Here is a 24864-nt window from a genome sequence, read left to right as displayed (position 1 = left end):
ATGGTGAAATCCCTGAAGAGCTGGAGGCCGGGTGGACGAGTTCATGGCGGCTGGGGCTGGATCCACACAGGTGAGGCAAAGGACAGTGAGACTCTATGACCGGTGCCTGCAGTTTTGCGAAACACAGGAGATTCCCAAGGTCATACATTGCGTCATCTGGAGATAGAGGACACTGACCTCACATCATTACTAATTAATTGCTAAGTCGGTAGCTCCAAAATCTAAGATTGTGGAAAGCCATGTCTCCCATGAATGACGTAAGCATGACGTAGGCAGGGAGATACAAGAGGCAGGCGTGTTTCTGAATTGTTCTTTAATATGTTCTTTCATTGTTTGTATAATGCACTTAGAAGACCTTGAGAAGTCTTCCAAGAACATAGGTTGGGAATTAAAGAAGTGACGGCGTAACACAGGGTGAGTGTTCCTACAGTTAGTGCACTACAGTTACAAGATGTGCACTATTTGTGTGCACCATTGGACCTATCTTTGCACTTTTCTAGTACCATTGTTATAAGGTGACCTATGGCCTCCTAATCTCCAGGGTGAGAGTTGTTTACTGTCCATGACCTCTATCCAGGGTCACGTGCCCTGGTATCTGGGAGACATTCACCTCTTTGCATGACCTTCATGAGACCTTGATCCACAAGGAGATGAACTGGGAGAAAGGTGAAGAGTAGGGAGCCTGATGTGTGGACAGAGCCCTCTCCAGAAAAGGACCGCCTTGTGGAACAGTGGTGGGTGGTCTTTGCGACCACCACGCTGCACTGAGGATTCCCCCACCATCCTAATTTGGCAGGCAGGGCCCGCCACCGCACAGCAGGCTGTGGCGGGTCTTCGCCATCGTAATGACCCCCTATATTTTTACAAACGATATTAAATACTTCTATATTTTTTTTTAATCAATATTACTTACCTAAAATAGATATTCTTGACCACCAGGATTTTTCTGTTGATATTCCTACCAACGATATTTATCCCACGATATTTGAGCAATTCGATATTTCTTCCTCAATATTCTTTCTCTGCACCAGAACCCATACTCTTTCCCATAGTCAACAGATTCTTGAAACTCTTGGCCAGCACTTAGGCCACAACTTCACCACATATTTGATAAGATTCACCAGAGAAACCCTCGGCCTCTGGTTCCTCTGTCTATCGGTCCTTGATGCATCTTCGGTGATCTCCGCCTGGATGCCCTCATCGGGGACAGGAATCGCTTTACAAATCTACTGATTGATTAATTGATTGATTGATCTCCCAAACGCCCCCCTTATCTTTTGCCCAACCTTCAGAATTCTTACTTTTGAAGGTATTCCTGAACGTGAGTCGAGCCTTGTTATGATCTCTCTGACGTGTAAGGGGCCTGCTGGGAGTGGGGACCCCCCTTGTTCTCTTGTGTGGGTTGTATTTCTCACATTTGTGTCTTAAAAGTGTGTATTGCCATCTCCCTCATCTTCAGCTGTTCTGCTAAGAACCATCCTTCCTTCTCCTCCTCTTGTGTGATGCTCTTTTCATTGCAAGGACCTAAATTACAGATTTCACTTCCTTCTCACATACAAAGCTCCAGCGAGCAGTGGGTGTCCTTCCTTCCTTCAGATGTTTCTGCTGCGATTCTCACAGGAAGAGATTGAACGTCTTTGGACTGAACTCTACAACCAATGAGAATCCATGGATCAATAACATTTGGTGATAAACTCTCTACTGAAGACAGGTTAGTAGCAGTCATGCTCAAGCTAGACCCAGAACCACGCTCATCAAAAGGGGTTGGTCACACTGTGATAGGTCTCGTTCCCGTCCAATGGGCAACCAGCCTGCATATCAGGCATGTCCCTACGCCAATGGGAAGTACAAGCTGTGGGTGGGCCGAGAGATGAGTGGGTGTTCTATGCTCTTCACTTCTCCTTAAGTAACTAAGGTTTGATGGTCATGAAAGGTGACACTAGGACAACGCAAAGTCAAAAGTAGGATTTGCAAAGCCACGCAAGGGAGATTTGTGGCACGTCACACGGCTTTGTAAAGAAATGCAACACAATGAAGGTACACGTGCTGCGTTTCACTGCATTTCTACTTGGGGGGCATTATACGGGTGGAGTGTTTCCATGCGTCCACCCCTGGATGATGGCACATTCCCAAATTTACAACGACGAGTAACCCAGGGAATGTGTGAACACTAGAGGGTATCGAGAAGAAGCATATGTATTTCTCCACATTATTTTATCTTTCCACAGGAGCTGCATTCTGCAGCGCACATAGAAAGAGAACATGTCTTGAAGCCTTAAATTTGAGCAGGAAGTTATAATTTCCTGCACAAAAACAATCACGTTTGTACTGCAGGCGCTATTGTGCACCATGGTGCCTGTGTTGGCGCTAGCAGCACACCGTGCACCAGTGCAAGGAGAGAGCTGGAATGATCCATATCTTTGTAAATAGTGTGCATTTCTGCTCCCTCCCTTTCACGCAGCGCAGAAGCGTAGCTTGATGCGCTGCAGTGTGTGAAAGTTTAGTGAATGTGCCCTACAGGAGGTGAGAACCTACAGGCAGGTCACTCTGTTCCAGAGACCCTCAGATCTCCAAACCCACTGATGTATTGATCCAGTCCAGTGAGGCGGCTTCAAGGCGGGAATTGATAAGATGCAGACCCCTGTTATCGCCAATATCTGCCATCAGGGCTGGTGGGGGAAGTGACGCGTCTTTCACAGTAGGCGTGGCCACCTCGGTGACCCTACAGCTCACTCCAGAGTCTCCCCCTTGTGTCTGTCCGGAAGTAAAGGTTGATGGGTTAAACTGCTGAAGCCTTTGTAATGGACATTAGGGGTCTCGGGTCAGTGATGCTGCCAAGGTTTGTGGAGACTGGTCACGGTTACTGAGTTAACACCGAGGAGGGTGAAGAGTCAAGACCCTTGTTTACATCACACTCTGGAGACTGGTCACGGTTACTGAGTTAACACCGAGGAGGCTGAAGAGACAAGACCCTGGTTTACACCACACTCTCTGTGGGAGCAGGACATGGGCTGAGTTTATGGGAGCTTGATTAAAGTGGTTTTTAGATTTTGTATTATACGGTAACCCTGGCATAGGATTAGGGAATTTACTGGGGGAATAATTATGTATATTTTCTCGAATGCATTGTGATAATTGTGTATTTATTTAAAATAAGTTGACTAGGACTTCAAGTGTAGAAGTTGCCGCTCTGCGCTGATATTGTGATGCTTTTGTGTAATCCATTCTTCTAGTTACAGTCGACTTTGTCTCTCCGCACCCACTGGTGTCTGTTGTTTTTGGGGTTCAGCCGCAGCGCCTCTGATGTTGTTTCTCTTCTGTGTTTTCTTTCAGCCTGGGTGACGTCAGTCTGGGTGACGTCATTGTTCCCGTGCACGGCGGCGCAGCTGTCAATCACTCCAGATGTGGTGACCGCGGCGGTGGGAGACACTGTCACCCTGTCTCTGCGGTACGAGGGGCGTTTTGAAGAAGTTCTCTGGTACAGGAGTGGAGGGGCAGGCGGAGATGACTACATCCTCAGTTTCTTTGACATTGATACTCTTATCCATGGTCCCAAATACACTGGCCAGGAGGTACTGCTCCTGGACGGGTCTCTGCGGATCACAGATGTGCAGACGAATTACACCGGAAACTACACCGTGATAATGTACGTGGACCCGGGGAAGCTGCAGGACGCCACAGCACAGCTCAGGGTGCACGGTAAGGTCGGTCACACCTATCCTGTCACTGCCACCTGCACACACGTGTCTTACTCCAGGAGCTCGGGGTCTTGTGTGTGACCCTCGGACACTTGTCTTACTCCAGGAGCTCGGGGTCTTGTGTGTGACTCCTGGACACTTGTCTTACTCCAGGAGCTTGGGGTCTTGTGTGGCCCTCGGACACTTGTCTTACTCCAGGAGCTCGAGGTCTTGTGTGACCCTCGGACACTTGTCTTACTCCAGGAGCTCGGGGTCTTGTGTGACCCTCGGACACTTGTCTTACTCCAGGAGTTCGGGGTCTTGTGTGACCCTCGGACACTTATCTTACTCCAGGAGCTCAGGGTCTTGTGTGACCCTTGGACACTTGTCTTACTCCAGGAGCTCGGGGTCTTGTGTGACCCTCGGACACTTGTCTTACTCCAGGAGCTCGGGGTCTTGTGTGACCCTCGGACACTTGTCTTACTCCAGGAGCTCAGGGTCTTGTGTGACCCTCGGACACTTGTCTTACTCCAGGAGCTCGGGGTCTTGTGTGACCCTCGGACACTTGTCTTACTCCAGGAGCTCGGGGTCTTGTGTGACCCTCGGACACTTTTCTTACTCCAGGAGCTTGGGGTCTTGTGTGTGACCCTCGGACACTTGCACTTCTCAGCCTGCAGTGATTGTGTGCAGGGCCGGCCCTTGGGTGGTGCGGTTGGTGCCACTGCACAAGGCACTGACTTTTGAAGTGGGGCCGTGTTTTCAAGTACAATACGTTTCACAAGCACCTACTGCGGCATCCCTGGCCTCCAGCAACTTTATGGCAAGTTAGGATGCACCCGCCGGGCACAGCCTGTATTTTTACATTGCGGCGGGTGGCAGCACCCGCCACAATGTAAAAATACATGTTGTGCATTTGAATATATACCGTGACTGGCACCGTACGGTGCCTGTCACCTTGTACATGCAAATGCAGGGGGTACCATGGGTACCCCCCATGTGCAGCACCCCACCCCCAACCCCTGGGGCCCGCAATGGGCCACCAAAGTCATTCTCCACCTGTCTTTTTGCGGCGGGATCTCCGCCAAAACAGACAGGCATCGTAGTGCCCATTGTACCGGGTCCTTCAAGGCGGGTGGAAAAGGACCGCCTTGCGGGACCACGGCAGAGGGTCTTTCCGCCGCGGTACCATTCATATTCCCACTCCATCCTAATTTGGCATTGGAAATTTTAGGGTTGATGGTGCGCGGATCACCATCGTAATTGGCCCCTTACTTTTGGGGTGGGGCCGATGGGAGTGCTGTTTTCAAGTACATTATGGTTTTAAAAGAACCTGTTGCGGTGTTCCTGACCTCCAGCACCTTTACGGCAACAATAAAAGTGTCCAGATAACTCTGGTGATTGATGGGCGTGCTGCAGAGATCAGTGTTTTCTCTGGTGGAAGTTTTGACTCCTCCTAAAGTAGCGCAGAGGGTTAATGTTCCTGCTGCAAAGCACGTGTAACCTACAGATCACAAAGAGCATATAATGGAAACACGTCCATTCTGTTTCTGCTTCCGTCAGAGGCCTCCTTTGTTACTTGCAGTTTATACATTTTAATCCTAACAAAGAACATTGAGCTAATAACTGTCATCAAAGAGCTGCATGCAAACTGCAAGGTATAGGTTAGAGTATTATGATTCCCCTCCTGTCTTTTCTAATAATTCTAATGTTGCAAAGAGGGTTCACTTGGGTAGAAATCAATTCTTATTAGTAAAGACAACTCCCAACCATGGTGTTACGTTTTAAATTCTGAGTGTGTGCTTCTCCAGACCGAGCACTCTTACACTACACTGTCCACCAGTAGGGATGACTTGTGACTCCTACACCTTGTAGTCCTCGGTCTTATGTGACATATCCGTGCACTGGTTTACATACTGATTATTGATTGTCTCTGTGTAATGTGTGTGATGTAAAGTTCTCCAACACCCTACGCTGGTGTGACTGGCGCTATAAAACAAAATACATGGATCTGAGAGAGAAGGTGGTTATGGGGATTTGTGGGGTACTGTTAAAGGGTGGTAGTGAGGGAATATATGTAGAAGGAGGTCATTGGAGGGGCGTCAACAAACATTGTAGCACCGGGCACCACCAGCTCTAAAGCCGGCCCTGATTTTGAGCCCGGAGGCGGGTACACAGTACTTTCAGGGCCGCAGGCCTCTTGTACCCCAAGGAGCTTATAGCACCATTGACGATCAAGGTGGCTTTTTAAAACACATTGGGGCATATTAACAAGGGGGCTATAGGCAATTATCGCCGATTTAGCGGCCATTTTCGGCCGCTAAGCAGCAATAATTCTATCGCCCTATTAGCAAGCCGTTGCTAACTGATGTTAGCGACAGCTTGTAGGCGGTATGCAACGTTTACAATGCAATTTTTACAACGCACTACCATTACAACAAATCTTTTACAACGCAAAATCCATTACAACGCATGCATTTACAACGCAGTCATTACAACGCATGACATTACAACGCACACCACTATAACGCATACCATTACAACGCAGTCATTACAACGCAGTCATTACAACGCATACCATTACAACGCATAACTTACCATCCAACACTTACCCTACTGTTGCACCCCCTGAAGTTAGAATAGTAATTTTAACCCCTACACTATCCAACACTTACCCTACTGTTGCACCCCCTGGAGTTAGAATAGTAATTTTAACCCCTACACTATCCAACACTTACCTTATATGCAAAGTAGTGTAATGCGTTGTAATGGTATGCGTTGTAAATGTACTATGCGTTGTAGTGGAATGCGTTGTAAAGGTAGTTTTAAAGTATTACTTGTAATGGTATGCGTTGTAATGGTGTGCGTGGCAATGGATGTTGCGGTGTAAAAAATGCGTTGTAATGGTATGCGTTGTAAAAGTGTGCGTTGTAACGTCATACATCCCTTGTAGGCAATAGAGACCGGTTTGGGGCCCGCTTTGCATGTCAGCGATATTTATCGCTAATGACATGCAAAGTGGGCGTACCCAACCTGTTAGCGACTGAAAGCAGTCGCTAACGTCGCTATCGCCTATTAGCAAGGCAGGCGTAGCGTTGAAAATATTCCCGCTAAGCGCAAATATCTCCAAAACTTAACGCCTGCTCAGACCAGTTCTTAGCCTTGTTATCCAATGGGAGGTGGATAACATGGCTAAGAGCATTTCGTCGCTAACATATCCAGCAATAGGCAGCGATAAAAAAATCGTCGCTAAGCCTATTTAGCAATAAATATCGCTACTTGTTGGTAATTTGCCCCCTAGTTCCATTTTGGGAGCATGAGGGAGACCCAGATGGATGTAAAGATAATCTTACAGGCGGGGTAGCACCCCTTCCACGAGGAGGGCCGCACCATGGGGTCTATATTACACGCTTCCAGTAACATTCCTTAAAGACCATAGGCCTTAAAGAAAGTTGTGCTCGGCCTTGGGTTAACCGGAAATATATAACGAAGTACGTAGAATATTGTGCATTTCCAAGAGAGTTCCACAAACCTTGACAACATTCAAAACATTCTTTATGGAGGAGTCTTCGGTCATTTCATCCAAGTAAATGAGAATTAATGGAAGAATTTGGGGTTCCTTCATCTAAGTATTTGAGAGAGAATTAATGCTAAATGTGTATTTTTAGATTCTTTTTTCAGTTTTATGTGGGGCACTCCTGGCCCAAGGGCATTGCTGCGTGGATGTTGATCCAAGGCTGGGGCTGGAACCTGCTTCTCCACTTCCAAGGTCGGCCACTCTGGGGGTCGCGCCAGGCTGTCTCCCGTTTATCAATAAAAGAAGTGGCCCATGCAGGACGTGTTTCAGGCTCGTCTTTATATTCCGACTGATCATAATATCTGTTTAATATTTGTAAGAGGCCTCAAGAGACCTCCTGCTCAGAGCTGGTGCCCGCCAGGGACCACCAGAGGTTCTCCTGAGTCCTGCCTGGACTTGAAGATGGCAGGCAGGGGCCACCAGGGCCAGCTTCACTGTCCCTGCCTGTGGCCATGTAGACCTGTCCGAGGCTCCGTGTTGTGTGAGAAGGGTGGAGGTGTGGTACATGTAAACATTAGCAAAAGGGTTGGTTTGCTTCAGACCAGTGGCTTTGAGCAGCCAATGAGGATGGAGCAAAGTCTATTGTGCGACAAGCAGCCTTGACACGTCATTGAGTCTGAGACAGTGATTGACAGGTCACAGTCTCCCTTCCAGCTGCATCAGCATCTTTGTGTGATGTTGAGTCCGTGATTTCTTACGATGGCCATTTAGATGTTGAAGAGTGTGGGCTTTACCCGTAGCACTATGTTGACGATGTATGTATTAGTTAGTTATACCTATATATTCGCTATTCCCCTCCGCCTGGCAGTGGCCTTGAAAAGCATAAAAGACTGAATTATTCTTGAAGCCCTAAAGAGCGATCATTCCTAAATTCTTTACGTTGACAAATTACCCTTACTCAGTCTCTCTGTCACAAGGGGTCCCTTAAGGCCCCACTCTTCCTCTAGCCCTGTTTAGCCCTTACAGATTTCCGGCACAGCGTACCACCCAAGTGCCGAGGACTCTCAGATGCATATCAAGGTCTCCACCAGGAAGATCTACCTCACCTTGCTACTACCTTGGGGGACAAACAAACCTTGTTGGTGTCTGTCAGACATTGTGTTGTTGGTTGACTAGGGTGGGAGCCCTGGTCAAGCAACAGCCACAGTCCCTTGCAGGATGAACCACAAAAAAGTCACTAAATTACCCTGTGCTTAACCCTGGGTAGGTTGGTACAAAAGAGGCAGACCTACCTCAGAAACAATATGAAAAGTATTTATGCAGCACACGACCACACAAGAAAAATTCCCACACCAGATTAAAAAAATAGAATCAAATGTCAAAAATTATTGGACATGCAGTTGCTCCATCATTGATCCCAGAGAGATTACATTACAGAAGCTCTCATTTTACTCTAGCTGGATCGCCCCATCAGAAAAGATCTGGCCAAATAATTTTAACTTGTTTTATGGCACTCACATTTATTGGCATTCAAAGATAAACCTGCGTCAGCTAGTAAAAGACATGCTTGTGTGAGAACTTTGTCATGTTCCTTCTGTGTAGCTCCGAAAACCAATATGTCATCACTATAATTGAAAGCATTTAGGACAGGCTGTATGATACATCGATGTGACGTCTTGGAAGAGCTCTGCGGCTGATGACACACAAAAACGTAATCTTTTATATCAGAACAGACCAATAAGTGCAGAAAAGGGTGTAATGTCCTTGTAATTCTCCTCGAGTTGCATCTGATGATATCCCTTATTTGAATCAGGCTAGAGAAGACCGTCGCACCATTTAATTGTGTTATCGATTCAGCAAAGTGCTGACCTGGATTGCCTTGTTCATTAAATACGTCAAGGCAGATCCCTACAGCTCCTTCACTGTCTCTTTTGGGCTTTACCGCTATGAGAGAAACCCCTGGCGTCGGACCAGTGGAACACTCAATGATATAATGTATGAGTATTGACTCAAGTTCTTTTTCAACTGCCTTCTGCAAATGAAATGCAATTGTCTGTGTCCCTGAGCGATAGGGCAATAAGCCTCCTCTATATGTAACTCTACTTTCATAGTCTTGTTTTTTTCTAACCAATTATATAACGAAGGGAACCAACTGATAAACTATTTCTTGGTGAGCATTCATGTTATCAGTCCCATATCAGCAGCTGTGCTGGAGCTGAGTAAACAGGCACTGGACGCCGTACCTGGAAGTTCATGAATGGGTGCCTGGACTTGTGTTTTCTTGTGTTTTATCGTAGTTTCAAATGAACCTTGACTTTTTAAGGGTGCCAAGGTAGTCAATATATATATTTTAGTTTTCAATGGCATAAGTTGAGGCAATAGAGATAATCCATTGTATTTCTTCTCAGGCATAATGTTTATCCACGCACCACAGTTGAGGATGAAAGGTATCGAACACCCTTTTATCTTAGGAGTAATCTTTGGACAATGTTTGAAAGACTTGGGTGCTTTTTCATGTCGACTCTTCTTTCACTTGTGCATTTCGTGACATGCGACTAGTCCCATACAAGCATGTTTCTCTGAGGTAAACATCAACATCACACAGCCATCATCTTTACTTTCACTTAATGGTGATCTTGAGGAACTTGTCAGCGATGATTTAGATGACAATCAACTTCGTTTGGTGTTAATTTTCCTCAGCTGGTGTGGCCGCTTGGCCTTGTGGATGTGCGTCGAATGTTGTTTGTGGAACGTTCTGGTGGCCATTTTGTCTTTGCGCTATGTTGCTCAAATCTGAACTTACCTTGAAAAAACTAAAGAGAAGAAGTTTTTTGGCAAAACAGGAACAGTTGGTTTAATTAAACAATTCGACCAGGAGCACAGTTACTAAAGCAGGCCTGAGGACTATCTCAAAGTACAATCAAACTGAGCGAGTCTTCGTTATTGGGTATCATAGAATTGCTTCTGGAGATCCTTGCTTGTTAAAAGATAGGGGCTGTGTCTGTTGGGTCATAAATAGGGCCCTTGATAACAAATGTAGGTGGGCTTCAACCTTGGGTGGACACAATGTGGGCCAGCGGGTAATGTGTCCACACATCCAGCATGAGGGGCGCTTCATCACTGCGTGTACTGTGTGCGCTGTGTCCTGATTGGCTTGTGTTCCTAACTTCATGTGGCATCTGCCTTTATGGTGTTTTGGGATTCTGCGCACCCCTCTGGCCATATGTGCTTTATTGCGGCCAAATTCCCTGGACCACTATGGTGTTGCTGTGATTATCTGGGGGATGGACCTGGGTTTACTGTTTGTGCTTTGTCTGCCAGCTACCTGCCACCTAACATGTGACCTGTTAATCAGTAACCTCAGGACTAGGTTGCAGAGCCTGCTTGACCATGTATTTCTGAGTCAGGGTTGCTGGAGGGTTCATATTTGGCAAATTTGATAATAGTGACAAGATTTTATTCGCTTATGAAAGTTTATCATTATACCATTATCAATTATTTCTAGTTTCTTGGAGGCCTCTTGATTCCTATGGGATGTGTCTCAGATGATATCCCCCTTACAATTGCCTTTCTTGCTGCTCAAAGTTTATTAGGGGAGTCAATTGACTCTTTATTATGTTCCAAAAATACCTCGAGTTGGGAGTGTAGTTGTCATCAGGCAATTTACAGTGAGACAGGTTCATTCTCCATCGACTCAGCGGTGGTCTCAACACACCCAGATCGAGTCAGAGGTGATTGGTATTGTGATCTGAAACCCCTGGTGGTATGGCAGTATCAAGTACGTGAGCCAGAAAGGTGGGGATAACAGGAAGTGTAAGTGTAGTCCCAAGTTGTGGGCAGGAGTAATCTCCAGGGTTCTACCATGGGGATATCTGACATCATATGCTCAAGAAGCCCCCTTTCTGAGACATTCTGAGATCAAGGCTGGTCAGACTTCATCATGGAAGGATTCTGGACTAAGTTTCAGTCACCTCCCAGTAGTGCATTCGTTTTTGGTTACAAATTGGCCACCAGCCCACCATTGTTTGGAGGTCCTTTTGCCTTCAAGTCTGGATAAATGAATCCCTCCACATTCTTTATCCGGCCTTCGGTCAAATATTACATTATCTTTCTATGAATAAACTATAGCATGAAGATAATGAATTATCTTCATTAGAAAAATACTTGACCCTACTTGGTCCCGAATAAGACTTGATCTTAATTGGTTAAATTAATCAGTTAACACATGATTTAGAGCCTGCCTGCCCTTTATTTTCACCTCTAATGCAGTTAAAAACATTACTTCCCTCTTAGCTCATATAGGGGTTTAAACCATAGCTGTATTTCAGTGACTTTCCAAAACTCAAAAAAGAAAAGTGACTCTATCAGTTTGTTAAATGAAAATGTAGAAACAGCAGAACTCTGTACATAATCTTAACTAATTTGTTCTCCAAGGTTTTATGCCCTAACGTGTCATGTAGTTGCTAGGACCCTACAGGAACCCAAAGTTTTGAATGACCTCAACTGAGGGCTTGGTGTGAAGACAGACTCTGGACACCCCAGAGGATGAGTCAGCCGTTAGACCTGCTAGCTCTACAGTGCCACTACCATTCTACAGCGTGGTAGGTAGTTTCTGGCAACTACTGAACATGACACCCTGATTCCTCAGGTATCGTAGAAACAATACGGTATCTTTCGCTCAGTCACTCATGCTTGCTTTTCTCAGAAAACATAGAGTGACGATTGGAATGGCTTCAATAAGTATATATTGGTCAAGCTTCAGTCTAGTATGAAACATGTTAGCTGCGACAATCAAAAGACAGGAGTAGACAAACGTAATCGCTATTACCAATATCGTAAAATGTAGATACATTACTACCATAATGCTAATAAAATGAATAAAAGCATATTACATAAAACAATAGCCTTGGCGTACTCCTACGATGCGTATCCTACTTAGCCGTGCTTAGCCTAGAGGTGTAGGTGAAACATATATATGTATAAGTGCTAGGACATGTCCTAATGGAACCTAATGGAGCCAAGAATTCCCTGGGGAAGTGCTAACCCCTCACCTGATGGTTCTGAATGAAGGACCCCGTCTCTGCATTGAGGATGGCACCCGGCAAGGGATGTCGGATCTCTGCCTGTCGAAGGATCAGCCTGCAGAGTCTCGGTCCAGTCTGAAAAGAATTCTTCCTCTGTCTCAGTAAGGGGAAGTGAGAGTCTTTTATACTAAAGTGGTCACTTTGGGGTTTTTCTAGAATCGATATGTGTTGAAAGCATTCACTAATCCTCTGCCAATCCTTTTCTAAACAAACATGATCATAGGCAGCTGGCTGTTGGCCATGAATGAAAAGTGGTGACCCTTGTACAGAATAAATCTACTGTGCTTGGGGACATGTTTTGTGTATGTCAGGTACAGGGATTAAGATATGTTACCAAGAGCCCGATGTCAGAGAGACAGAAGTAAGCTACTGGCTAAAAGGTCACCTGTGTAATACCGTTATGTCGTGTGGATGGGACGAAATGTACGTAATCGGTGTGTACATGTTGGAACTAACCTAAGGGACATGACAAACGCCTTAGACGACAACTCTCCATTACTTTTGGGTAGAAATGTGTTGCATAAATACATACTCTATATATTCCTTCACCATATATTTAATAGGATAATTTAGAATTGGATTGAAAATTTGGAGTGTTAATGCTTAGAGTGGGCAATTAAAAGGCAAATGTAATTTAGTAAAAGTGTTTGACTGTTTGAAATAAGTGATAATTTGACAAAGTTTATTTACCCCACTGTATGTAATGTCTCAACATTTTAGACATAATATCAATCTTTTTAAATTCAGAAGTTTGTAACTATTGATGGGTTTCTTTCTGAATAATGATATTAAATACACTAGATTAAGGGGGAGAGGAACTGTCTCTCCACAACATATGTTACTCTCAGGTCATTGATGAGGGTTGGCGAGGATTTTGTTATTCCGGAAATGATCACAGATAAGGTCACATGTGTCAGTTTGGTTCTCTTCAATACTTGATTCTTTGTTAGATATCCAAGGCATTGTCTGATGCCTTGTGGTAATCCTCTGCCAGCGAGGAGGGAGACCTGTGCTGACTGACAAGAGGAGGATTCGCTGGAGGATTTCAGAATCTGAAGAGAACATTAAATGGAAGAGTGAGAGTTTTAAAATCAGAGAAAAACATGCCCGAAACCACAACAGTGAATATGGTAAACACTTTGTGCATCAGTCGTATGTAAGTCTCTATTGACCATTTATTAAAAATCATTACAATCATGGAGAATAAAAGCAACAAGTCTTAAAACAGAGCCGTCAAAAATAATTTTTGAACAGATGCATTACCAATTTCAAGATAATTCAGGGATGACACACCGTACTGGACCATTGAAATCAAATAAAACATCATAAAATTAATACTTAGTCCATTTCATTATGTAACCACTCTATATAATAATAATAATACAAACTTCCATGCATTCAATCTTAATTAAAGTGCCTTTGTGAAATCCCTTCGAACAAGCTATACTTGATACGGACATCATATATAATAATGAATAATAACTTAATCTATAAAGTGCCTCCATGTCTCTACTCAAAGCTTAACAGCATTTTATTAGGATCATATGCAAGGAAATCTATTTTTCAGAACAAATTTCGGAAACTATGTATTGGAGGACTCATTGATAAATTCAAATAAATATCATGAAAACGTTTAAAAAGCCTACGTGCCTTTGTTCTGACATATTTGTTTTTTAAATGTGTAAATGTAATGTAAATGTGCTGGACTTGTAAAGCGCACAGCTGCCCGTAAGCGTCCCGGCGCTTGCTTAGGGAACCCGTCCTGGTATTCCCCTGTGAGAAACCCCGGCAGGGTGTCCACAAGGTGAAAGCCAGGCATCCCGCCGCGAGGGGCCATAGTGGAGATTGAGCAAGCTATTGCCCAGAGTCGTAGAGTGTGACCCCGTGAGTCGAGTAGGCACCAGAGCGAGAATTGTCGAGTCTGTGGAATTTTGAGCCCGAGACCCACCGAGGCGGGGAATCGAACCCTGGTCCACAGTCAATCTCAGCTTCTGGGTCTGCCGCCTATAACCACTGAGCCACGCTTCTCCACTAAAAGGAGTGAGTTAAGATTAGAATTATTTGACTAATTTTGGGTATATCGGCCAACTTTAATATCTGGTCATAATGAACTTTACTAATTACAAGCAGTAAGGTTTTAACCTTAACTGACACCCATCTTACACCAGTGCAATATCAATACTAATACAACAACAAGGCTAATAATATAACCATTTATTATTCCTGTAACACAGGCAAAACATCAGCCTGGGTCAGTTTCTTCTCAGCTATAAGGATGAACTTAACAAAATGGGTTGTTAAAGTGGTGGTATGCCCTCAGAGGCACAATGCAATTGCTTAACGGTACGTTCTTACTCCTATTTCCTTAAAAATTGGTTTTAACAGTGTTTGCCTCTCTTGTCGCAATCTAGAGCAAATACATACAATATGCAATAGAGTTTCATTGACACAATCCTTTGTTGGATAGCAGCCAAATCTTAACATAAGATATCTAGCCCTTAAAACCAGTTTTAAATTGGAGTTTAAATAGGGTTGGGGCTCGGTTTTATTGTACAAGTTAAAAACAGACTGAGCATGCCTTTTTTTGCAATCGCCTCCTTATCCAATAAAAATGATAAAAGGATAGTTGATTGATTTAACATTGCTTTAAAACAATGTTGTTTCCATCCAAGTGTTCCAAAGACGGGAACTTAAAAGTGTTTAGGCTCTCCATTAAATTGCATCTCCAAGCACAAGCATAGTCTTTATTTAATATTTCTTGCCAACAAGAGTTGACAAGAGAGTCAGAATCTGATAGATAAAACGAAAATGGGGGCATATTAGCAAGAACCTCGCTAAAATTATCGCCGTTTTAGTGGAAGGAAACTGCTGCTAAAACGGCGATATTGGGCTTGCTAATATGCGTTATAGAATTCCAATATTATACCAGGTTAGATGTGAAGGACATCTAACTTGGGTTTCTATTGGAATTCTATAACGCATATTAGCAAGCCCATTACCGCAGTATTAGCAGCAGTTTCCTGCCGCTAAAATGGCAATAATTTTAACAAGGTTCTTGCTAATATGCCCCTTAGACATTTTAGAAACGTGGATTGTCTCACCAGAGTTTGACTTATTAGGCCAAACTCTAGTCTGTCATTGAGACTGTTCTAGGAGACGGGCAGTAAATTCATACCTATAGTCACTTGGCAACAATCCAGGACAAGTTCTCTTATGATGAAAGTTTGCAGTGGGGACAATTTGAACAAGTGGATGAAGAAGTATGTCTTTAAAAAAAAACGTTCATTTTCCAGGTGAGCAGATAATGACACCTCCTTGCGGAAGCTGGTGCTGCCACCGTAGGTGATTGGTGATGGGACCCATTGTGACTCCCTTGTGTGACAAACCATACACCTGAACTTTAAAGACTCTTTACATATGATTACTTGTTGAGGAAGGTTTTCAGTATGTCATTGACACAACTGCTGCAGATGTTAATCAGAACTGTTAGATAGGATAGAGGCTAGAACCTTTAGTTGGGCCAAAAATGCCTGATGAAAAGAAGGAATGGTTTTTGTGGAGCAGGGAAATTGTTTCCAAGGATAAGAAGTCAGAGGGCCTGGTGATGCACTTCACAATTAAGTGCTCAAAGGATTCATAGAATGAATTTCTGATTGCTTTGTAGCGCCAGAAGCTGGAGGAAATAAAATCCAGACCTCCACCCCGATGATCGTCTCCATTCCAGAGAGAGGTAGGTCAGAGTGAAGTTTGGTGTGAATTTCTTGTGTAACAAGGGTTGTGTGTTGCAGATTATAGGTGATTGTCATGGGTGAAGAATGAATTTCATGTCTCCTTTGGTGACTGCCAAGCACTGAGCTGGACCTGCTAGTATGGGGAGCAGCACCCCAAACCCGAAAATGTAGGCACTCTGAAACTCAGACCACCCCAAATTACACCTTTAGCGGTTCCGCTTCAATCCTCAATCTATCAATAAAGAACCTCATCCTCATTATCAAACCTAACATTAATCTAGCCAAGTATAAATAATTAACATGGATCCTTCAGTAACTGATTTCTGGATCAAGAATATTTAAAGGGTTTTATTACAAAATCTCAAAATCAAGGGGTATAGAGTAATGCAACATATGCTGTGAAGTCTCAAATGCATAATACATAGTCAGAAATCCAATTATTCTAAGTCCCGAATGAACAGCTAAATTATAAGTGGAAAGGACAGAGTCCCTGGTAGAAAGGAAAGTCATCTCATTATAATTGATATAATCACAAAGGAAACCAACAGCATCTCCGGCAGAAAAGGAAAGGCCTCCCAATAAATAGACATAGACCCTACTAGACAGAGGGGCATATTATCAAGGAACGGCGGTAAAATTATCGCCACTTTAGGGGCAGGAAACTGCAGCTAAAACGGCGATAATGAGCTTGATAATATGCCGTAGAGAATTCCCATAGAAGCCCATGTTAACAAAAGAACATGGGCGTCTATGGGAAGTCTCTACGGCCTATTATCAAGCCCATAATCGCCGTTTTAGCTGCAGTTGCCTGCCGCTAAAGCGGCGATAATTTTACAGCCGTTCCTTGATAATATGTCCCAGAGTTTTTATAAACGATTTCAGAGCAATCAACACCTTTGCTGACTGACTTTGCCCACCCCCAAACCTTTTTTTTGCTATTTGGTGTATTTCATGTTTAGGCCTCCATACCGTTTTGCCCACATAAGGTATGCTTGCCTGTAGGAAAGTAGAATCAGCTTTTATGGTTACCCCCATTTTTTGCCTGGTGTTATGCTGTTTCTGACTAGTCTGACTTTGACCCTGCTAATCAGGACCCACGCCTATGTGCTTGCTCTCCTAAATGAGTTATGGTGAGTACTTAGGTATATCCCGGATTGGTCACTGGTGTATCCTTATAAGTCTCTAGTATATGGTACCGAGGTATGCAGGGCATAGGTACCCCAGGGGTCCCACTTGGGGTAAAAGCATGTATTATGCCACCCATGAGAGACTTCTGAAACTTTGACTACAGGCCTGCCATTGTAGCCTGTGTGAGCTGGTGCTAGCACCACTTACGGTAGATATAGATTTCCCTATATCTAAGGACCCCACTTAAAACCTATAAGTCACCCATAAAGCAGTCCTTTTAATCCTGTAGGTAGGGTGCTCAGTTCTAAGTGTGAGGGTGCCTCTGCATGAGCGGGACAACCCTACAAATTTCGTAGTCCATTTTCCCGGGTTGTAAGTGCATCAGCCATTATGATATATAGAGGTGCCAAGCGTCATTACGCAATGACCATCTCTAAACTGGCTGTAATGAACCCTGTCATGTTTGGTATCAAACATGTTGGAATCAAACCTCCCACACTGTGAACGGTGTGGGATTTATGATTTCAGGCACTATAAAGCTCCTCCGTGAGGCCCTCAGTGATTCCGATACGAGTCTTCCAGAACCAGACAGCGACCAGAGACATGTTTCTGCCCTTCTGCTGCTGAGCCAAGCTTGAGCAGGGGAAGGCGTAACAATAGATATCCTGTCACATGGAGGTGTGACCACCACCCACATTGTTACAATTTAGAAAACTGTTGAAAACATGGCTGTTTGACCAGTAAGTTCCAACTCCCCATCCTATTATTTCTTATAATTAAAACTGTAAATTGAGCATATTGAGGCACCTGTGAGTCTTAGCGCCAAGACGCCTACGGGCATATGATGCGCTTTATAAATTTCAAAAATAAATAAATAAATAAATTTAGTGTGTTGGGGCAGGGTGGGGATGCATACCAGCCACACTGAGACTGATTGAAGAGCACACTTGGTGCCCTCCTTGCATACTCCAGTTCAAACAAGTTCTGAGGGCCGTTGACTCCCACTCTGGCGTGAAACTGGACAAAAGACATGGGAGTACCCTCCCCACTGTCCAGCCCCTCATCTGGGTGGGACCCCTGAATCGTCCCAAGCTGTCCCAAACCTGATCTGACACCACTTTTGCTTCGACCGTCTGGGCACTCTGGACATCCCTGGACTTGGCTCTGGGCACCGAGACTGCAACTAGTAAGACTAATGCTGCTCCTAGTCTCATAGTCCTGCTCGTCTGCTGCAAAGTCCATGCCTGTGCTTCAAATAGGATCCTCCCAAGGCCTGTGGACATCCAAGACACCTGAAGGAATCTTTCTTGAAGTGAAGGAGTCACTTCCCTGCATCTGCAGGCACCGCAACAAATCTGACCAGTCTGCTGATCCTGGGCTCCCACTGACTCAGAAAGGCTCTGCAACACAGGCGGTGGTTCTTCAACTCCGTCAAGGCCTGCACTGTCTTCTCACTGAGTTTGAGGCCAGTATCCCTCGTTGGAACCGCAGGAAAAGAACCAATGTGCACCATGTTAACTTGTCATTGCAAATGCTTATTGGCTCTCTTCCTCAGAGATCTTTGAGCTCCAAGTAGCCTCAACCTCAATATCTCCTGTGACCAAGATATTCCTCCTCACCACATCTCTTGCACTGTGGACCTGTGTCTTTGTCAAACTGCTCGAGGTCTTCTTGTGACTCCAGTGCCTCCGTCCTGTGGGTCCTCTTGAGGGTCTTCTTTGACTCCAGCGGGATCCCCTGATTGCCCGGGGCCTACTCTGACTCCCCTGCTTGTTGTGAGTCTCTTGGACCTTGCTGATCCCGACACTGCACCTTTTTTTTGCTTGCCAAGTTGTTTGAAGTTGCCAAGGCTTGTTGGTGTTCCAGGCGGACACTGACCCCTCAACTCTCGACATCTGATGTGGGTCAGCGTGTGAACGGCTCCTGGTCTTCCACAGCATTGCCTGGTCCACACAGCTGCAGCTCCAAGGACACTGTCAACTCTCCTGCAACACCCGATATCGGTGGGCATTTGTCATCCATGCCTCCTGGTCCCTTCTGAGCGCCATGAACTCTGTCTCCTCTACTTGCAGGTACTGCTCATCGTGAATACACCTATGGGTTCCACCTGACACTTTCCCCTTCTTTTCCAGCGGCATCTTCCTGAAATCCTCCATTGAGTTTGACAGCGGTTTCGATGCCACTTCGCATCTATGCACCCGGATTCCCTGATGTAGGTATCTTGGTTCCTAGGGTATCCATGGGTTGGGTGGCTCCTCAACATTTTGTCTTCCATTGGGATTCTTCATGGCCTGCTGGGAAGGGTCCTTCTTTTTTAAAATTGCAACCGCGACTTACCGATTTACTTGAATTGAGCAGGCCGTCATGTTCCCACACTGCACACAGCCGACGTGGGGTTCCTGGTTACTTACCTTGGGTCCCCAGCACTTCTACATTTTCTGGGTATAGTCTTGACTTGAGTCGTGGTTCGCATCCCGCTATTTTAGTATATGGAATGGTCTCCCCCTGGCGACCACTGGGTATTCGTGCTACTTACCTGTTTTATTTGCAAAGTATTGTGTGCATTGTGCAATTCTCCGGGTTGGAGATGTTTGTATGTGTTAGTGAGTGTCTTATTAGAAATATCTATTTGTATAAATACATTGTGTGGTTCTTTTTCATTTAATCCATAAAAGTTAGATTACTTTCTTGTAAAACAAGCTGCTTTGCACTCCTTCTGGACTAAGCCTGTAGGCCATTCTCCAAAGCTTCCACTTAAAGAGCTTTCTAAAGGTTGTCTAAGACCACTAAAATCACCATAAGGGATGTAAGGATTAGTGCCGGGTGCTACACTTCCGTAAGTGTGCACCATATACTAAGCCAGCCTACTATATTAGTCTGCAGCGATTGAGATTCAAGACTGCATTGTTTTACCAGCTAATCTTGGTGTGGAAAAATTGAAAAACAATCACTAATATTAAGCACATACAAGACAGCTTAGAATAAGGACGTTCTACTGAACTTAGAGTTGAGTAGTTAAGAGTCTCACACAACCCTTTCTCCAACCTCAGGGAGTTTAGCTTCCACGAGGGTAGGTAGGTGCAACACCTCACTACACCCAGAGCCATGTCTTTAGTTGGGAGACCAGTGTACCTAAGTCTACTAAGTACAGTGGTCTAAAGTTTCAGGAACTAAGGACCCTGTGTAGCCTTAGGAAGATAAAGGCAGGTTGCAACCCCACCATTAAGCTGCTCTTTGAACTGCTGCACCAGGATGACAAACATCCAGGAGGAGCAGATTAACAGTCTCGTGTAGGTGGAGATACTCTTGAAGAGGGATTACCATTGGTTCCTCTAGTGACCTCAATTCAGAGTATGGGCAGGTGGAATCAAATGAGCCCAACCTGCTACCCTCTGAACCCTCAGGGAATAGGTGAATAGTGCAGATGGCAAATAGGACATTACCTTTGTTCCCCCTGGGAGGGTTCAGAACTGATCAAGGAGGTCTCGGTCCTCCTCTATTGAATCCAATGCTTCAGGCACTTCCATAGGGACCTCGATTTCTAGTAGGAGGACAACTCTTTGGAAAGGGAATACCAAATGCTCAAACTTGAGAAAGCTAGGCTCAGACAAGAGCAGTTGTCCCTTGAAAAAGAGTCCCTGGAAGAACAGAAGACTAGGAAGAAATTGGGACCCATGGCGGCAGCAACAGTGTCCCTAGATTCAGAGAAAGTTCTTTTGACAATAGGAACCTAAGCAGGATAGTTCCTCCTTACCAGGAAGGGGATGATATCCATAAATGGATCACTGCTTTGGAGAGCGCCTGCAAAGTTCAGAGGGTCCCTCAAGAGCATTGGGAAGTTATCATGTGGCTCTCCTTTACTAACAAAGGTAGAAATATGCTCCTTGCTGTTAGTGAACAGGATTCTGACAATTACTCAGTACTGAAGAGTGCTCTCATAGTTGGGTTTGGAGTAACCACTGGGTAGACTTTGTAGACAGCGCTATTAAGGCTCTGGAAGGCTGGCTTCATGGAAGCAAGGTAAAGGGCTATGAAGGATTGTACAATTTGATAATGAGGGAGCATATCCTTAATAACTTTCAGAACCAACTACTGCAGCAATATCTGGTGGACTCTGATCTGACCTCTATCCAAGAACCGGGAAACAAGGCAGACAAATGGGTATGCGCCAGAGTCAAGCAGAAAAGCCATGGTAATGGACGTGACCAGAAGAAGCAAGATTCTTCTAAACCACAGAAAAAAAGTGGGGACAGGATAAAAAGGAATCATCAGAAGGGCCCCAAAAACCTGCATCTGGGGGTGAGTCCCAAAATTTCAAAAAGAAACCATGGTGTTATTTATGTAAAGTAAAGACCCATTGGACAAGGGTTGTTGATTGTCCAAAGGCCAAGAAAACTTCAACTACCACTGCTCCTAAGGTACCTGCTCCCTCTCCGTTATTGCCACACCACCGCTGTTTCAATGGGGGACCAGGACTACTGGTCCCAGTGCACCCTGTGGCTCTTCTGCCTGCCTCCAACGATGCTCACCTGGGTCAGGAGGCCCTTTAAATACCGAGCAGCTCTCCCGGAGCGTGGGACGCGTGCGGGCATGCCTGGGGCGTAAGAGCTCAGAAGAGACTGGGCTGGGCCATCCCCATGACAATTATGTCACTGCCCCTCTCTGACTACACTCTCACAAGCCACCCTCCGAGGACTAAGAACTGTGGATTAAGGTACTGTTTGCTTATCCCCAAGGTCCGAACTGCAGAACTGTCATTGTTGTATCATTTGACGGGGTTTTGTTAACTTAAAGTGGCACGCATTAGTAGCCCTAATCCATGGGCATGGACTATCGACCAGTGGAAGAGCCCTGAGCCCACTAATGAACAATGAACTATGCACCAGCGGAAGAGCGCTTCGCCCAGTAATTGGACAATGGACTATGCACCAGTGGAAGAGAGCTAAGCCAAGTAATGGACAATGGACTATGCACCAGTGGAAGAGAACTAAGCCAAGTAATGGACAATGGACTATGCACCAGCAGAAGAGCGCTAAGACCAGTAATGGACAATGGACTATGCACCAGTGGAAGAGCGATGAGTACAGTAATGGACAATGGACTATGCACCAGTGGAAGAGCGCTACACCATGTATTGGACAATGGACTGTGCACCAGTGGAAGAGCGATGGATACAGTAATGGACAATGGACTATGCACCAGTGGAAGAGCGCTGAGCCCAGTAATGGACAATGGACTATGCACCAGTGGGAGAGGCTAAGCCCAGTAAAGGACAATGGACAATGCATCAGTAGAAGAGCACTAAGCCCAGTAATGGACAATGGACTATGCAACAACGGAAGAGAGCTAAGCCCAGTAATGGATAATGGACTATGCACCAGTGGAAGAGCGATGGATACAGTAATGGACAATGGACTATGCACCAGTGGAAGAGCCCTAAGCCCAGTAATGGACAATGGACTATGCAACAACGGAAGAGACCTAAGCCCTGTAATGGATAATGGACTGTGCACCAGTGGAAGAGCGATGGATACAGTAATGGACAATGGACTATGCACCAGTGGAAGAGCGCTGTCTCCAGTAATGGACAATGGCTTTGCACATTGGAAGAGAGCTAAGCCCAGTAATGGACCATGGACTATGCACCAGTGGGAGAGGCTAAGCCCAGTAATGAACAATAGACTATGCACCAGTGGGAGAGGCTAAGCCCAGTAAAGGACAATGGACAATGCATCAGTAGAAGAGCACTAAGCCCAGTAATGGACAATGGACTATGCAACAACGGAAGAGAGCTAAGCCCAGTAATGGATAATGGACTATGCACCAGTGGAAGAGAGCTAAGCCCAGTAATGGACATTGGACTATGCACCAGTGGAAGAGAGCTAAGCCCAGTAATGGACATTGGACTATGCAACAACGGAAGAGAGCTAAGCCCAGTAATGGATAATGGACTATGCACCAGTGGAAGAGAGCTAAGCCCAGTAATGGACATTGGACTATGCACCAGTGGAAGAGAGCTAAGCCCAGTAATGGACATTGGACTATGCACCAGCGGAAGAGCGCTAAGCCTAGTAATGGACAATGGACTATGCAACAACGAAAGAGAGCTAAGCCCAGTAATGGATAATGGACTATGCACCAGTGGAAGAGAGCTAAGCCCAGTAATGGACATTGGACTAAGCACCAGTGGAAGAGAGCTAAGCCCAGTAATGGACATTGGACTATGCACCAGCGGAAGAGCCCGGTAATGGAACTTCAGTGGAAGGACCTTGGTCACTTGCAACGTTAGAAACACTGGGAAGTGTATTCACAATTCATGCATATTTAGGAAATTTACAATGACATAATGTAGTCTTCATCTGCAAAGCTGCATACGGAAAGATACACATATAGAACTGGTTGGAGGGGGCAAGTAACAGGAGTGAGCAGAAAACAACATCCATATTAAATAAAATGGACATTTCATCAAAATGTGGCAACAAAAGTACATTAATAAACACACTGCTATACATTATATTAAACTAATTTCAAGTGTGTTCATGTGAGGATATTATTACCAGAATAGACCCATTATTAAATTCATTATTTAGAAACATTTTCCATAATAATGCAAATCCTAAAACCATTTCAACAATCACATTTTGACAAATGATATACTGCTGTTGAGGGGTGACTATAACCAGCTCAGAACCTTTATTCCAAAATACTGGTGTGTTTGAAGAGTCTCTTAGACCTTTTTTTCTCTACTCCTTTTTATATTCCTCTTTTTTCTGCGTTTAACCGCATATGACAAGAGCCGGCGAGCCTGACACTCACAGGTTGTCTCTCTTCTTCAGGGGCTCCTCCTGCTTCAGATGCCTCCTGTTCTAGCTGGTGGGTCACCCTGGCGGTGGCTTCAGGGATGCTCCTCGGTGCTGTCGTCGCTGTCCTTGGTGTGGTTCTCTTCTATGAGAGACGCGCAAAGAAAGTGAATGGTAAGAGTCTATTCAAAGTCCCATTTCAAAGTTTAAAGCAGTCAAAAAGCAGGTGCGATATAATGTATTCTCTTATTTCAGGTGCGACCCGTGGTGGCAGCCGTAGATTCATCTATGAACCTGCAGTAAACTATGAGAACGTGGAGAAAGGAAACCCAGCACAGGCTGCAGTGAGTGCCGTATAATAAATCTATAAATACATATGTACAGGATGTAACCAAGAGCCTACTCCCAAACTGCAAAGAGAAACACATATTATTACCATAAAGATGTATGTACATATAATAGACAAGTAGCCAAGCACAGGCTGCAGCAGTGGTTGAAGTGGAGAAAAAAAGTAGGGGAACTGTGGACGGAGAATCTGAGGGCGGGAATAACCTGTGGATTGGGCCAGTGGGCGCAGTCAGAGGTATAGCAGAAACAGCAAAATATCCCAATTTTTAATAATTGTGTCCCATTTCACTAACAGGTTACAGCTTATTACGTTATTTAATGTAACCAATGGATACACAAGTTTATTTAAGGTGTAATATGAGTTATTGACATTAAAATACATTCGGAAAGATGGATATGTTTCCAATCACAGAATCTCCCAAATATCCATAAAAGTGGAATCGCAGCCATTTGTCTCTCAGCCATGGCTTCTCTGTCATCAGCACTTCTCCTCCCTTTTTCCACAAGAGCAGTTCAAGCATAAATAGTGAAATATTCTAATAATACATCATCTGCTGCATAATCTAGCGATTTTAACTAATA

The 24864-nt window shown here is 44.8% G+C and overlaps 1 protein-coding gene across 1 annotated transcript; it reads left to right on the top strand.

Moving 5' to 3' along the window:
• Window positions 1-24293, top strand: LOC144767900 (pregnancy-specific glycoprotein 22-like). The gene is made up of 4 exons (XM_078651243.1): window positions 1-70; window positions 3349-3699; window positions 23971-24108; window positions 24190-24293. Exons 1-4 carry the CDS (start codon window positions 1-3, stop codon window positions 24291-24293), a joined length of 663 nt encoding a protein of 220 aa, XP_078507369.1.
• The last annotated feature ends 571 nt before the right edge of the window (window positions 24294-24864 follow it).

The sequence above is a fragment of the Lissotriton helveticus genome, chromosome 7, assembly GCF_964261635.1.
Source record: "Lissotriton helveticus chromosome 7, aLisHel1.1, whole genome shotgun sequence".
Lineage (NCBI taxonomy): Eukaryota > Metazoa > Chordata > Amphibia > Caudata > Salamandridae > Lissotriton > Lissotriton helveticus.
Note: the sequence above shows the minus strand (reverse complement) of the source record. Positions and strands in the feature narration are given on the sequence as shown.